This window comes from Mytilus galloprovincialis, chromosome 2 (assembly GCF_965363235.1).
Source record: "Mytilus galloprovincialis chromosome 2, xbMytGall1.hap1.1, whole genome shotgun sequence".
Classification (NCBI taxonomy): Eukaryota; Metazoa; Mollusca; class Bivalvia; order Mytilida; family Mytilidae; genus Mytilus; species Mytilus galloprovincialis.
Genome location: NC_134839.1, coordinates 55,034,001 through 55,051,945, shown reverse-complemented (window position 1 = coordinate 55,051,945; position 17,945 = coordinate 55,034,001). Strand labels below are relative to the sequence as shown.

Genomic DNA, 17,945 nt, shown 5'->3' with positions numbered 1-17,945 from the left:
AAAGTGTATGATCAATGTATGGTGACCTACGTCATTTCCATCCTTGCCCTATGGTAAAGGTGGATTATATCTGACATGTTTTTCCTTTAGGCCCATCAAGAACTTGCTAGTTTTCTATTGACTTTAAAAGAGCTTTGTACTTTTTGTTAAATTCATATATTTTCTAGCATTGTAATTGATGTTGACTACTGTAAAAAATAGCTACATCAATTTTTTTTAATAAGGAGAATTAGATGGATTAAAAGAACAAAGTAAGCTAAGGCATAACTATAATGATCAAAACCAATGATGAAAACGGAGTGATTCAAAGTGATGGGAAAAGCTTACTTGGCCCTTCGGGCCAGGTGAGCTAAAAATGAAAGAAAAATTCCATTATTGTTTAGAATTTGTTTTTAAAAAGGTTAAGTCCTCTAAAAAAAACATCAATTAAAACAAAATTTACTATTTCACTGATTAATATGAATATTTAATCCATTGGATGAAAAAGAATTATAAGCTATATTTAATTACAAGCATTGTTTTGTTAATAAAAGTTAAAAAACTAGAGGCTCTAAAGAGCCTGTGTCGCTCACCTTGGTCTATGTGAATATTAAACAAAGGAAGCAGATCAGGGTTGGCAAAAACCTGGGTTTTATGAGTATTGCCCAGCCCAGTGGGAAATACTGGGAAAACCCGGGTTTTACTGGGTTTTACTGGGTAATACTGGGCAATACTGGGTAATATACGTTTCTGGCCTGAATTTCAAAGAGGATTCAGTAATCAAACACAAATGCAATACATTTAAGATATATGTAAACCTATTTTTATTCATAAATAAGTTTACTTGTTTGAGAGTCTTATGATACATACATGTACAAAAGTACAAGAGTATACATCTGAGAAAGAATTATTCTAACAACTCTGATAAAAAAATATTTTTTCAAATATATAACTAGTATAAAGAATTTAAGGATTACATGTACATGTAAGAAAAATTACTTTGAAATAATTTATATATGTATACAAATGTACAAAACTAATTAATAAGTAATTATTCAGATTAGAACACAGATATGTTTATATAACAATAATCAGTCTTTTCATTTCTATAAGAATTATTATTCAAAATGACAAGACCCTGTAGGGTGTTTATTTAGCAATCATGATTGTGTATACATGTATAGCAATTTACTTTACAATTCACTTAAACACTGCAATAAAGTGTTAAGATTATTGAAACAATGCTTGGAAATTAATGAGGAATCCTAAATTGTGCAAATATTGTATTTTGCCTACATAAAATTATGTGGAGAAGAGAATGAAATTGAATTTTTGATGACTCTCAATGGTTATCTGTATAAAATGTATATATTTAGCTACAATACTATAAGACTACAACAAGTCTTTACTATTTTATGTTGAAATAAGCTTAAAAAATCATATTGCCCAGTATTACCCAGTATTCCCCGTTTCAGGGAGTATTGCCCAGCCCGGGAAAACCCGGTTTTTCCCACCCAGTAAAACCCGGGCGGGTAATACTTTGCCAACCCTGAAGCAGATAGATTCATGACAAAATTGTGTTTTAGTGATGGTGATGTGTTTGTACATCTTACTTTACTGAACATTCTTGCTACTTACAATTATCTCTATCTATAATGAACTTGGCCCAGTAGTTTCAGTGGAAAATGTTAGTTATAGCGAACCCTATGATAGTTTTCCATAGATTCACCTGCAAGTTACCTGTCCATTTAAACTTTTGTAAGTTCTATTGTCCCATCTAACAAATACAACAGGTATTGTTCTCTGTATAGTTTATTCACTGGGACCTTTAAATTTCTTCTAGGAGAAATATATCACTCATTGATTAATTTACCTGACCAAAAAATTATCTCCTTTTTTATTGAAATACTTCTATAAACTCACATAAACTGTATGCAATATTGTATTTATTCAATATATCATTAATATATTTTCAATCTGTTCAATATAAAATCTGGTTTAATATAAATAAAAAGTTTATTTCAGACACATTTTTTAGTATTTTCCAATGAATTTGCATGTTTTTGTTGTTGTTCATTTATAGACTTATGTTTATGAAGACCTAGTTAATTTAAAAATAATAATATTCAAATTTTTATTTATCAAACACACAAATAATATTGAATATTTGATCAGAAATCAACTTTTAATTTTTGAATCAGTATTAATATTAAACACATTAAAAATGAGTTATTTGTATTGAATAAATACAACACATGCAGTTTTATGAGTCCTTACTTAGTATTGGTATAAGTATTTTTTCATCATTGACAGTTCAATTTTTTGTTCAGGTAAATTAATCAATGAGTGATATATTTCTCTTGGAAGAAATTTAAAGGTCCCAGTGAATAAACTATACAGAGAACAATACCTGTTGTATTTGTTAGATGGGACAATAGAACTGCCAAAAGTTTAAATCGACAGGTAACTTGCAGGTGAATCTATGGAAAACTATCATAGGGTTCGCAATAAAATTTACAAATTTTATGAAAATTGTTAAAAATTGACTATAAAGGACAATAACTCCTTAGGGGTCAATTGACCATTTCCGTCATGTTGACTTATTTGTAAATCTTACTTTGCTTAACATTATTGATGTTTACAGTTTAATCTATCTATAATAATATTCAAGATAATAACCAAAAACAGCAAAATTTCCTTAAAATTACCAATTCAGGGGCAGCAACCCAACAACAGGTTGTCAGATTCATCTGAAAATTTCAGGGCAGATAGATCTTGACCTGATAAACAATTTTACCCCTGTCAAATTTGCTCTAAAGGCTGCGGTTTCAGAGTTATAAGCCAAAATCTACATTTCACCCCTATGTTCTATTTTTAGCCATGGCCGCCATCTTGGTTGGTTGGCCAGGTCACGGGACACAATTTTTAAACTAATTACCCCAATGATGATTGTGGCCAAGTTTGGTTTAATTTGACCCAGTAGTTTCAGAGGAGAAGGTTTTTGTAAAAGATAACTAAGATTTACAAAATGGTTAAAAATTGACTATAAAGGGCAATAACTCCTAAAGAAATCAACAGACCATTTTGGTCCTGTTGACTTATTTGTAGATCTTACTTTGCTGAACATTTTTGCTGTTTACAGTTTATCTCTATCTATAATAATATTCAAGATAATAACCAAAAACAGCAAAATGTCCTTAAAATTACCAATTCAGGGGCAGCAACCTATCAACGGGTTGTCCAATTCATCTCAAAATTTCAGGGCAGATAGATCTTGACCTGATAAACAATTTTACCTGATCACAGATTTGCTCTAAATGCTTTGGTTTTTGAGTGATAAGCCAAAAACTGCATTTTACCCCTATGTTCTATTTTTAGCCATGGCGGCCATCTTGGTTGGCTGGCCAGTTCACCGGACACATTTTTTGAACTAGATACCCCAATGATGATTGTGGTCAAGTTTGGTTTAATTTGGCCCAGTAGTTTCAGAGGAGAAGATTTTTGTAAAAGATGACCAAGATTTACGAAAAATGGTTAAAAATTGACTATAAAGGGCAATAACTCCTAAAGGGGTCAACAGACCATTTTGGTCCTGTTGACTTATTTGTAGATCTTACTTTACTGAACATTTTTGCTGTTTACAGTTTACCTCTATCTATGATAATATTCAAGATAATAACCAAAAACAGCAAAATTTCCTTAAAATTACCATTTCAGGGGCAGTAACCCAACAACGGAATGTCCGATTCATCTGAAAATTTCAGGGCAGATAGATCTTGACCTGATGAACAATATTACACCATGTCAGATTTGCTCTAAATGCTTTGGTTTTTGAGTTATAAGCCAAAAACTGCATTTTACCCCTATGTTCTATTTTTAGCCATGGCGGCCATCTTGGTTGGTTGGCCGGGTCACCGGACACAATTTTTAAACTAGATACCCTAATAATGATTGTGGCCAAGTTTGGTAAAAATTGGCCCAGTAGTTTCAGAGGAGAAGATTTTTGTAAAAGCTAATGACGACGGACGACGACGACGACGGACGACGGACGCCAAGTGATGAGAAAAGCTCACTTGGCCCTATGGGCCAGGTGAGCTAAAAATAATCTACACTATAAGAGTCCTATGTCTCCAATAAATACATATATAGAATATATACTATTCTACTGAAGCTAGCAAAAAACGTGTTGCACTTTTTTACCTGTGGGAATTTACATAAGTATTTTGCCGCTGGATAAATGCTTCCTGCATATCCAGGAAGTAAGAACTGTCGCTAGGGTGTCCTGATGGGGACAAAAAATTCTTTGGGATCCGAGTAGGAATATCTAAGAAGCTGAAAACCCAAAAGTAATAAAATAATACACAAACTAACCACATACATAAATTAGCTCTTGGTTAAATGCTAATGAAAGCAAATTGGCAGACTATATAATTTCCAAATATAAATAATTAAATAGGGTTAACAGAAAGTATATTATTGCATTTAATGATGTTAAATGATCATGTTACAACCAAAACCATTTGAGTGTAATCAAATTTTCTTTCCAGAAACACAATCTTATTTTTTACTTTATCTAGAGCTTATATATAAAAATATCAAGTGTTGAATAAAAAATAAAAATGGAACTCCTGAATTCTAAGGTTGTTCCACTACCTAAAAATTATTAAGATAGGTATTTTTAGAAAAAAAATCAAAATTAACATGTCAATGGTTATGATGGTAAACAAATAAATGAAAACAATTCAAAGAATGATTTGAAAAAAAAAACCCAACTGGTTGACATAATTTTTCAGGTATAAAATGCAGGCTTTAAAACCTGTATAAGGTATGCAAAGTAAATGTGTCAACAAAAAACACTGAAATAAACAGCTTTGAAATATCAAAATAATAATATACTGGTGGTGAGTCAAAGGAATACAACATTTTTTTTACAGGATTATTCAGAAAATGTAATTTGAAACTGTCTTTCATTTGTCTAGCATGTTACAGATTAGGACACTGATCCATAATGTTAAAAAAGAAGAGTGTAAATGGGGTAAATCTTGCACTTTTTACACTTACTGCTTTTATTTTAGTGATTATACTTAAAAGTGTAAAATTTAATATCATTTCAAATATGTCATCCATTTTGAATTTGTACATTGTAATGAATTTCTTTAAACATTTAATGTTTTTCACTTACAATGTCAGAGCAGTGTCTTCCCAGTTCAAAGAAATAACCTAGAATTGCAGGTTGAACTTTGTGAGAAATTATTAGCCATTAAAATAAATTATAAAAAATTTAGCAAAACTTCAGAAGTATTTCCATATAGAGGTAACATCCTTTGCAAACTATCAAATTCACATAGTATCATCACACCAAGATACATGCCAGCAAGTCATTGAATAAGTGTCAATATCTCAACCACCTACATTTATTTTGACCATATCACAATTCAAAAGAATGGCAAATAAAATTACATGAGGATGCTTGTTATGATATATCTTGCGGAGCCTCTAGCAAAAACATTGACATCACAAATGCATAACACAAAACATAAAAACATGGAAGCTTGAATGCAATGCCTGTATGATATTAAAATATGTTTAACATTAGTTTTATTTCTCCCAATCTTATTCTAAATAAAAAACAATCTAATAATTACCGTCTTGTCAGCCATTCTGGATCGTGGTGGTCAAATTCTCTAGCAAATTCTTTTGAGGTTCTTGGACTAGGAAGAGATCGTGAACCAAGAGGAGTGTTTGAAACTGATTCTTTAAGATATTGTTGACTAGGAGGTTTAGGTTTAGGTAAGGGTTTCATTTCCTGTGAGTTTCTCATTTTATCTTGTGTCCTTGTAGACGAACTATGCACTCTGTCCGTTGAGGTCCTGACATTATCTAAAGTACTATGATGTCTTTCCATTGAATTTCGTAATCTTTCATTTGAACTTTGAACTTTTTCTGGATGTTTATCACATGTTCTTACATCACCGTTGTTATGGTGTTTATGCTTCGTAGGAGGCAGATCATTAAGAATTGGTTTATAAGAATCTTTTGTACTTCCTACATTACCATTAGGTGGAATTTGATGAACACTAAATTTTTCAACCGATACTGCCGTAGGTATTAAATCTGGGTTAATTTTTGTACTATTACCTAACATAGCTTCAATTTTCTGACCTCTAGTCCTATATCTACCACTATTAACAAACGTCCTTGACCTTTCAACTTTAATTGAATTACTATTACTTTGTTCAACAAATGATAAACCACGTTTGATATTTTCATGAACAACTTCTGAAGTTTTATCGGGGTCATCCTGCATTGAGACACGACTCAACGGTACTGTAAATTTCATCATTGAATTCTTGTCTGTTTTCGGACCATTTGGTTTTTGTTGATAATGTTTTTGTTCCCTAAATGCGGGTGAATACATTCCGTTAAGCTTTCGAGAATTTGGTCTTGAGTCACTTTTCTTAGGAGTAATAACTCTTATTTGGTCTCTCAGTGGCTGTAAATAAGGAAAAGGTTGAAACAACAAAGAAATATTTGGCTTACTAATACAGTATAACTGCAACAATTATGCATGAGTACATGTATATCAATTATGTACATACACCTAATTTAACATCATTTTACAAGCTAATTTTTATGTCTTTACCCCTTAAACAATCAGTCCAATGATCTAGTACAAAGTAGGATTCGTATCAGCTTTGCATACAAGATTTCTGTCATCTAAAATTAATTTGTCATTGTTTACACACATACAAAAAAAAAACCAAGGGTGACATCTGACAAATCTATTGTTTAATTTAAACATATATATTCTAAGATTCTATCATAATATTTGGTCAGTTACCATATTTATCCTCACAGAATATTTCTTTTTTTATTTAGATTAATGTTTAAATTGGACTTTTGAGACAAAGAAATATTATAAAGTGGTTCCTCAAATTAATAATTATTTTTTTCAAAGACATAATTTTCTGTCAGGAGTCAGGAAAATGAATATTTAATAAAATAAACAAACATGACAATAGAAACAAGAATATGTCCATAGTACACGGATGCCCCACTCACACTATAATTTTCCATGTTCAGTGAACCGTGAAATTGGGGTCAAAACTTTAATTTGGAATTAAAATTAGAAAGATAATATCATAGGGAACATGTGTACTAAGTTTCAAGTTGGTGTGACCAGGGGCGTAGCTAGGTATTCAGTCAACTGTAGGCACCAATCGGCAGGGGGTCTGGGGCCGCTTAAGGCCCCATCGGGTCAAGGAAAGAGCCCTGGTAGGGGGTTCAGGGGGGCTTTGCCCCCCGACGAAAAACAGGTTTTAGATGCCAAATTTTATGTACAAAAATATTAAATTTACTGGTTATTTAATCATGATAATTATAATATACATGATGAAAAGTTCGAAGAGTTATGAATAATGTACCATAACATCTGACTGGTGAATTAAATAACGCAGTACAATCCGTAATATTGATATATACATTTAACTTAATTAATAGTACATATTGACGATCCTTCATAAAAAAAAAAATAAGCACGTAAACACTGATACTATTATAAAAGACATATAATAGAACTATCCTTTTGGCTAGACATCAATCATCAATCTTTTGAATCTTAAACCTTCACCCTAGCCACACAAATACATACAGACATAGTTGATGCCCAACAAAATTCAAGAAATTCAAATTTCTTTATATTCTCTACTGTAAAATCCCTACCTGCTTAGGAATTTTGAATTATTGTGGCCATTACACGCTGATTTGAGAGTACTCAAAATTACTGGAAGCCAGTTGATTGATTAAATTTTTTAAATCCAGTGTCAAATATTTATGCAAGTTCAGGACCGTTGATTTTTTTTACAATAAATACAACTTGGAGCTAGGTCCTGTAATATGTATCATCCAGGACGAAGATCTGGAAATCTAAAAATGCCATGCATTGGAAAAATGAGGGATTATTGGATAGGTGCAGACATTTTTCCTTTCAATAGACCAACTACTAACTTCTCAAAGAGTTGCATTCTCTCTACAACTAGGCATCGGATTTAATGTCCCCATTCTGACCAGACGTGACTGCGTATTTGTACATCCTGCACAGCCAAATGGACGACCAACATTGGCAAGTTGGGTGAAGACAAAGTGGAAAGCTAGTTGAAAACTAACAACAACTAATTAAAAAACTCATGTTGTCTAAGTTGAGGTTGTTGATAGAAGTGAAATGACCTGAACCAAAGTTCTAGTTTATAGTTTCTATATAAGGTAAAATCGTAAAAACATTGAATTCTATCTAGTATTCCATTCACTAAGGACGGGAGACTAGTGTACACATGACACACCGTCTTTCATCTACAGATAACATTGTTTATTATTTTTTTTAATAAAAAAAATATTTGTGAAAAAAATATGTGTAGGCATGTGCCTAAAGTGCCTAACAGTAGCTACACCCCTGGTGACTTTAACTTCATCAAAAACTACATTGACAAAAACTTTAACCAAAACTTTAACCTGAACTTCGCACTATCATTTTCTATGTTCAGTGGACCGTGAAATTGGGGTCAAAACTTTAATTAGGAAATAAAATTAGAAAGATCATATCATAGGGAGCATGTGTACTAAGTTTCAAGTTGATGTGACTTAACTTCATCAAAAACTACCTTGACCAAAAACTTTAACCAAAACTTTAACCTGAACTTCGCATTATCATTTTCTATGTTCAGTGGACCGTGAAATTGGGGTCAAAACTTTAATTTGGCATTAAAATTAGAAAGATCATATCATGGGGAACATGTGTACTAAGTAAGTTCAAGTTGATGTGACTTCAACTTCATCAAAAACTAACTTGACCAACAACTGAGTGAAATTAACAAAAACATTAACCTGAACTTTGCATTATCATTTTCTATGTTCAGTGGACCGTGAAATTGGGGTCAAAACTTTAATTTGGAAATAAAATTAGAAAGATCATATCATAGGGAAAATGTGTACTAAGTTTCAAGTTGATGTGACTTAACTTCATCAAAAACTACCTTGACCAAAAACTTTAACCAAAACTTTAACCTGAACTTCGCATTATCATTTTCTATGTTCAGTGGACTATGAAATTGGGGTCAAAACTATAATTTGGCATTAAAATTAGAAAGATCATATCATGGGGAACATGTGTACTAAGTAAGTTCAAGTTGATGTGACTTCAACTTCATCAAAAACTAACTTGACCAACAACTGAGTGAAATTAACAAAAACATTAACCTGAACTTTGCATTATCATTTTCTATATTCAGTGGACCATGAAATTGGGATCAAAACCATAATTTGCCATTATAATTAGAAAGATCATATCATGGGGAACATGTGTACTAAGTTTCAAGTTGATTGGACTTCAACTTCATCAAAAACTACCTTGACCAAAAACTTTAACCTGAAGTGGGACGGATGGAAGGATACAAAAAGAGGCACAGACCAGAAAACATAATGCCTCCTCTACTATCGTAGGTGGGGAATAAAACCCTTGTAGGTGGGGCATAAAAAACATTAAGAGAAAATGCCTTTTTTTTAGATTTGGAAGTATTATTTTTTTGTTAACTTTTCAATAAAGGTACATGTAATAGTAGGGTAAGAAAACTCATGATCATGTGCATATGCTAATGTTTAAATTTGAATAATTGTTGGTAGGCAAATTGCATAACTGCATAAATTGCAGAAAATGATAAAAACAATCATAATATAATATAAAGAATTTTAAGAAAATTATCTGCACATAAATAGAGGAAAATATCTGATTACACACAATTAACTATAATCCATCTAAAAAAAGAGAACTATCTACACACCTTTGACATATTTTTTCTTCATTTTTGAATTCTTACATTAGTAATAAATTGAATGATATACTATTAATGACCTCTATTTGCTTTCAGATTTAATTGAAAACTAGCCATTTTTTTCAGACTTATACCTGCCAACTTTTCAAAATGTCCATGGGGGTTTTCACGCAAGATGGCTCCTATAGTCCTACAAAACCTTAAAGGGGCTTTCAAATATATCTTAATGTTGGTTTTTGGCTTCTTCATACTTTGAGAAGCATTTAGCCATTGTAAAATTAATTGTTTTCTTTAAATTGTGGACAAAATTGCTCTTTCAAAATTTCAATTTGGGAGCCTCCATGGGGGAAATCCCCCGCAAATAGTGACAGTTGGCAGGTATGCTGAGACTTGCAAATAATCAAAAATGTTTCTTGTCACCAACAGGTAAATGCATTTAACAAAATGATTGAATTTTGAAAATTATTCCCTAACAATAAAATGGCTGTTCCAAAATAAAATAATTGGTACTATCGATCATTGGATTGTAGACATTTTTTAGCACAAAATATATATATGGTAACAGGGTTTCTGACAAAAGTACTTAAATACAACCTATTTTTTTTTGCCAGAGCTGTTGCACAAATGATATCGCATATGTTCCTTATGTCGTAACTACAATCCCCTTCCCTTTCATGATTGTGACCTACAGAATTATACTATTTACTGGATTTGTTATAACATGAGCAACACGACAGGGTGCCACATGTGGAGTAGGATCTGCTTACCCTTCCGGAGCACCTAACATCACCCCTAGTTTTTGGTGGGGTTCGTGTTGCTTATTCTTTAGTTGTCTATGTTGTGTCATGTGTACTATTGTTTGTCTGTTTGTCTTTTTCATTTTTAGCCATGGCATTGTCAGTTTATTTTCGATTTATGAGTTTGACTGTCCCTCTGGTATCTTTCGTCCCTCTTCTATAGTCTTAATAACATGTCTGATGACAAACTTGGAAGATTACAGCTTCACAATGGGAGAAATTATCTTTAAATAGCATTTTAAAATATTTCTTTGTTTTCTAATGGTAACTTAATAGGTTTAAATTGATACAAACAACAGTTGGTAATAGATGACATAAGGTTCTCTCTTGTTGAAAGAGTCAGATAAGCTAGAGACATATATTTTCCAAGCAGAAACGCAACAAGCTCTGATTATGACCAGACCCTCTACATATAAAACATAATTAGTTTCATAGCGACAGGAAACCATTATCACAAACGTAAGAACTTCTCCTTTACATACTAAAAAAAGCACCAGTATCATATTTAATGGACAACAGGTCAAAACTTCCTTTAAAATCACTGCAACTTTTAAAATTTCATTGAAAAGACAAAACTTGCTTCAAGATTCTCCAGGCTTATTCAGGATCTTTTAAAATCCCTGCAACTTAATGTCATTGAAAAAACCAGAACTTGCAATCATACCACATCTTCTTTTTTAAATTAAGTTGATATTTTCATCACAACTGTTTATAACTCCTATTTATTGACTTTGAGCGTAAAAAATGCACCTAAATTTGAATAGATAGGAAACACTCAAAAGTCTGCAGACAAATTAGTTCTCTTTTAAGTTTTAACATTTTTTTATTACAATTTTTGATACTTAACAATTTTCTAAACTTTAAGGGAGTAACAGGTATTACATAGGTGATCTCACCAAATACTATTAGTTTTAACATGGATATAAACCTATTTGTTCCTTTTGAAAGTTATTAAATTCGTCACTCTAATACTTCTATCTACTTGGTACACACTTTAAGATGGGTAAGAGTGTAAAATCAGGCACTCTGGAAGGGTAAAAAATTCCTCTTCTACAAACAGAAGCATTCAAAATATAGTAAGAATTTGAAGTAAAACTGTCAGCAGAGTTTGACCTGTTGTCCATTGCATGTGACACTACCATATTATTGATACAACCTACCAATACTTCATGGTCATCTGCAAATGTTACCCTAAGAGGTCGCTGGTACTAAATATATAATAATTAGCAAATTACCACTGATAAAAACTAAAAATAAATTAATAAACACTATGTTTTCAGCTTTATAGAATCAAATCTTTCATTCTTTAAACAAAAGAAAACAGTTTTCCCCCAATAAAGTCAAAATGATTTAATTTGATAAGCTTAGATTTATTACAAATTTATGATACCCATTCATCAAGCTAGTCCAAACTTATTACCTTTAATGTTAAATGAATAACTCTAAGCAAAAATCTCCTAACATTTAACCTAGTATTTGAATTACAGTTACATCGTTTTATCCCTTCGATTTAAATCAGAAACAAGAATGTGTCCATAGTACACAGATGCCCCACTTGCACTATCATTTTCTATGTTCAGTGGACCTTGAAATTGGGGTCCAAATTCTTTTTGGCATACAAATAAGAAAGACCATAACATAGGGAACATCTGTATTAAGTTTCAAGTTGATTGGACTTCAACTTCATCAAAAACTACCTTGACAAAAAACTTGAACCTGAAGCGGGACAGACGGACAGACACACAGAACCAGAAACATTATGCTCCAAAGTGGGGCATAAAAATCTCATAACTTTTAACCTTATATTTAATAACAGTAACACCTTATTATCACTTAGATTTAGAAATATAATGAAATTGTATAGACAAATGTTTCTTGCTACAAACTGATCAATATTGAAAAATTGTAATTGATCTTACGTTTTCATGTTGCTCACTTGACTGTTTTTCTTGCAATGCTGAGGATGTTTCACTTTTGGCTGAAAATAAATAAATATAACTTGTAAAGAGAGGAAGAAGGAGTGAAATTTATCAATTGAATCATTATCATGCAAGGGGTCCTACTACCATTTAGTGCAATGGCATTACCTTTCCTGCAAAGCATATTTTGTACATTGTGTGAAAGTGCTTCCTGACCAATAATATTCCTTTAAACTTGAACTAACAAAATTTACACTCAATTCTTACATTTACTGTAAAATTAAATTAATAAGACATTATTGCAAAGGAGATAAACTGTTTCCCTAGAATCAGTTTTGACATTTATATTTTTGCGAATGGAACTGTTCCTTTAATAAATACAATAGGTATTGTTCTTTATGGAGTTCATTCAAATGGAACTTTAAATTTCGGACTGATTCTGTGGAAAGTTTTATTTCCTTTGCCCTAATTAAATACAATAATTATAAGATACAGATTATCATAATATGTTGTACTATTAAGTTATGAAAGATTCACCTGCTTTTTATATATCACATGATGATCATAGCGTGTGCTTCAAAATGGTTATATATGATTTTCAAATGATATGAAAGTATGTAGCAACTGTAACACATGGTAAAGGATATGGTCAATAGTATAAAATGAAAACCTATTGTATGTATACCAATTAAAGTTGTTTCTTTATCATACAACACATTATAATCATGAATCAACAATATCTTTCATAACAAAATCTCTTGGAAAATAAAAAAAATAAAAAATGTTATGTCAATAAAATTACAAGGTCGTTGATGAAATAAAAAGTTTCTAAAGTAAATCATAGTGAAGGTGGATACTTAACAATATTTGCATACTAATAGATTTAAAAGCTAACAACCTCACTATTTTTTGTAAGTGACTTGGGTGAGTTTAATGAATTACCCTACTACAGTACATAGTTCGTATCGGTCATTGTCTATGACCACTAATAACAGCCATCTCGGAAGTAGCAATACGCTGAGTGAGTGAAAAGATGAATTGATCATGACTAGTAGATTTTAATGAACTACCTAGAGACCACCTGATCTATTCACACTCCTTACTAATGATGTTTATTTATACTGGAGACTTGATTTAAAGTATTGTAGTGCTAACTTTGAAGTCAGATCATTTTCTTTTCTTCATTGTAATAGGTATTTTTTAACCAAAACAATCAATATCTTTAACATATGATTCAATTCATATAGAAATAGTATATTTATGGAATTGGTAATGTAAGATGTGCAAGTACAAAAAAAGGATTTTGTATCAAAGCTGCCAAATATGTTGTAATTAGCAGGTAACAAGTAAACTAGTGTATTACTAATTTTGCTATTAATACAGTACCTAAAGATTCATTAAAAAAGAACTCCTGCAAAGCTGTTTAAATTATAAGAGTTTTTAAAAATTGTACTGAATTGAATTTTGAAAAATATGCTCTAAAAAATAAACTAAGAAAATTGGATGCAGTGTTGAAATACCTGTACCTGGTAATATGTTTATATAAGTACAGGTTGTATAGCACTAATAAAATAACAATGAGGGTTTCAAAATCATGATAAATAATACCACTCACAAAATCACTATAAACCCCATGTTTCCAATTCAAGGATTTCATTTTACCAAGGATTTGTATACTATACAAATCCTTGATTTTACTAAAAAAAAGAAGATGTAACTGCCTAGAAGCTTAAATATTCAGTTCAGATTTTATTCTTCTTTATTTAAAGTTGTTGCTGAAAAATAGTTTTTTCGTCATGAATAAGTTGACCATAAAACGGAAATAAATTCTTTAACATGGCATTTATGTTACCAATTGTAAAACACAATTTCTCTATTTCTTTATTTTATGCGACTTAACCATGCAGCAACATGTCAGCCACCCCAAGTATAAAAATATACACTTACTACTTGACTGAGGGCTATCTTGGTAGTTTTATTATTCCAGTGTAATTTTACATATTAGAGCACTTATTTTGTCTCTTTGGTCTTATACTATCCTCAGAATTATTGAATTCTTATATTTCTGCTCAACAGCTATCACAGTTACTTTTCTAGTCATTAAGGGAAAGTTTATTTTTTTTATTTTCAAATACATTATCCTTTATGTATTCAGTTATAAGTTCTATTTGTACTGGTAAAAAAAGATTTATGTTCTCCTCTATGTTTTGCTGTTTTTAATGGTGGGGCTGCTGTCTCGTTGACATAACCCTCACATCTTCTTTCTTGAATCATACAATAAAACGCATTTAAAATACATTTATTCACAACTAAAATGTGTTTATAACACAACCATAATATGCAATGAATTGAATGAGAAAAAAACAATGCAAACTTTCATAAAAAAATTCGTAAGGGTTCCACGGAACCCAGTGTCTCGCCTACTTTTGCTGTTAATCGCAGACTCAACAAAAATGAGGAAAAACATCAATAAAAATTTCCCTCTCGATACTGTCTTTTGATTGAAAGAAGCTTCCAAGTTTGGTAAAAAAATCCAGGATAGTTTATGAATCTAATAAATGTTTTATAAACTTTAACTGCAGACTGTATGTAATGTTAACTGGAAGAAAAACTAAGTCCATTTATAAGTAAAATACGGAAAAGTGGAAATTTATTTTTACAAAATTTTCTTCTTGATACTATCTTATGATCATAAACAAGCTTCTGTCCAAGTTTGGTACAAATCAAGGATAGTTTATGAAAGTTATTAAAATTTTAAAAACTTTAACCACAGAGTGAATGTAATGTTTCCTCGCAGAAAAACTAAGTCCATTTACAAGTAAAATACAGAAAAGTGGAAATTTATTTTTACAAAATTTTCTTCTTGATACTATCTTATGATCATAAACAAGCTTCTGTCCAAGTTTGGTACAAATCAAGGATAGTTTATGAAAGTTGTTAAAATTTTAAAAACTTTAACCACAGAGTGAATGTAATGTTTCCTCGCAGAAAAACTAAGTCCATTTATAAGTAAAATACAGAAAAAATGGAATTTTATTTTTACAAAATTTACTTCTGGATACTTTCTTATGATCATAAACAATCTTCTATCCAAGTTTGGTAGAAATTCAGTATAGTTTAAGAAAGTTATTAAAATTTCAAAAACTTTAACCACAGAGTGAATATTTGTGGAAGCCGCCGACGACGACGTCACTGACGACGACGGAATGTAGGATCGCTTAGTCTCGCTTTTTCGACTAAAGTCGAATCTCGACAAAAATCAAGCTTATATCAAAATCAAACTGTTACACAAAACAGTGATGTTCTTTTAAATCAACAAAATACATTTCCTCTCTGGTGATATTGTACATTATCTATAAACTAAAGGACAGTTAATGTACTGATTCTGGTCCACTACAATAGAAAATTTCACTTTTCTGTGCCATGGTTCACTCCAAATACTTAGCTGATATTTTTATTTTCTATACACCAATGTTGGTAACACTGATCGCTCTAAAATGCAAATTAGCATAAAAAGTAATAACTTTTTTCTGATATTTTTCAATTTCTGTGCATTTGATCAATGGCAGTTGGAAAAAAGTTATAATTTAGCTTTACAGTTAAAAAATATAGCATGACAATAAAAAAATATAGCTTGAAAGAATAAAAAAACACCTTTATTTTTTAAGGTGATGAAATTATAATTGAACAAAACATGTGAATAAATAGTAAATAGAAATCAAGATTTGGTACTAGGGTAGGTACACAATGTACTTTCATATACAAAAATTATAAAACATCAGTGTTATTGTTAACTCTCCTGTGTCTGGTATATTGATTAAAAGCCATTACAAAAGGGGAGTTCCCTTAGGAATGAAAAACAACAATTATTTATGAAAGAAAAAAGAATGAATGAATTTGACTTCTGTTGATTGATTATTATAAGTTGAATACCAATTTTCGTGGATTTTTAGAGTACAGGTGAACCACGAAATGTTATGTTCAATGAATGACAACTTTCCTATAAGCTCCTATGCAAACTTCAGTAAAACCACGAAATAAATATCCACAAACATATAAGTTTCCCTTAATCCACGAAAACTGGTACCCATGAAAATAAATGAATCCACACTATTCCAATCTATAGAAGGAAAACAGCCTATAACATACTGACTGACAAATGTGACAACCAGAATTCTGATGAAAAAAGAATAGAGCTCACTTCAAGAGGAATAGACATCAAGCTACAGTTTTTACTATCTAACATAGTTAATAATTCTAACCTGATGTTGGACGGTTACTGATGGATGCATCGCCAGGTGTTCTACTTCTTTCTTTGTATGATGGATGCTGTAAAGGAAAATTGGGTAATAATAGTTATTACAGATGATGAAAAAAGAACAAGATAAATAAATTTATGAATAGAAATTTGATGACCCAATAAAATTCATAATGACTGGAGAAGCCAACTTTTACTGGGGCTACTTTTGTAGCCAACTTTTACTGGGACTACTTTTCCAAACAACTTTTACTGGGACTACTTTTACAGCCAACATTTAATGGGACTACTTATCCAACCAACTTTTACTGGGACTACTTTGACAACCAACTTTTACTGGGACTACTTTTCCAACCAACTTCTACTGGGACTACTTTTCCAACCAATTTTTACTGGGACTACTTTTCCAACCAGTTTTTACTGGGACTACTTTTACAGCCAACTTTTAATGGGACTACTTCTACAGCCAACTTTTAATGGGACTACTTTTGCTTCATTTCTATGTTCTTCAGTACAAATACATGTTTGTTTACAACATTAATATTTTGTTTCTGACAAAATTCACATTGGGAAATAAAAGATGGAATATCTTAGAACCAAATTATTTGAGTGGTAAAGTTTGAATTAAATCAGGATTTTAATGGTATTGTAAGGAATATAGAGTTTACCCAATGAATAACATAGTTATCACTGTAGCCAATTGAATTTAAATATTCATCAAAAGCGTGAAGATGCCATAGAGCTAAAATTCAAATTGCTCAGGTGAAACAGTTTGATTAAGGTGATTTTCACTCAGATTTACTAGAATGTTATCTCAACAAATTTTAGTTTCAACACCTAACACCTTTTTAAAGATGTCTTGATGAAATTGGGAAAACAGATTTTATGATATGTTAAAAATTTATTTATTTCATGCTTTAAACAACACTAAAGGAATGACATTTATAAATGAGTACAAACTTTAGCACTTGAAACTCTTTTCTTATCAAGAAGACTCGTTTTTTTCTTTCCCAATATTGGTTGTGGTTTGTCAGGACTTAAACTGTCCTTTCTTTCAGATGGAGGCTGATATAGTGGTGGTCTATCAGAATCATCTGGAAGAAAAACAAAGAGCAGTTTCTGTAAAAATATAATATAAAACAGGTGATACAAATTACCAAGAATATTT

The 17,945-nt window shown here is 31.2% G+C and overlaps 1 protein-coding gene across 8 annotated transcripts in view; it reads right to left on the bottom strand.

Moving 5' to 3' along the window:
• Positions 1-17,945, bottom strand: part of LOC143063870 (uncharacterized) — an 82,928-nt gene that overhangs the window by 21,812 nt on the left and 43,171 nt on the right. For 5 of the 8 annotated variants that reach the window (XM_076236290.1, XM_076236288.1, XM_076236291.1 and 2 more), the window contains 6 exons: positions 17,738-17,871; positions 16,782-16,848; positions 12,520-12,578; positions 11,761-11,808; positions 5,625-6,472; positions 4,180-4,311 (listed from right to left, as the gene is read on the bottom strand). In XM_076236290.1, coding sequence (XP_076092405.1) covers positions 4,180-4,311; positions 5,625-6,472; positions 11,761-11,808; positions 12,520-12,578; positions 16,782-16,848; positions 17,738-17,871 — 1,288 coding nt within the window. The remainder of the gene's footprint in view (positions 1-4,179; positions 4,312-5,624; positions 6,473-11,760; positions 11,809-12,519; positions 12,579-16,781; positions 16,849-17,737; positions 17,872-17,945) is intronic. The other 3 variants (XM_076236295.1, XM_076236296.1, XM_076236292.1) reach the window with 2 other exon arrangements.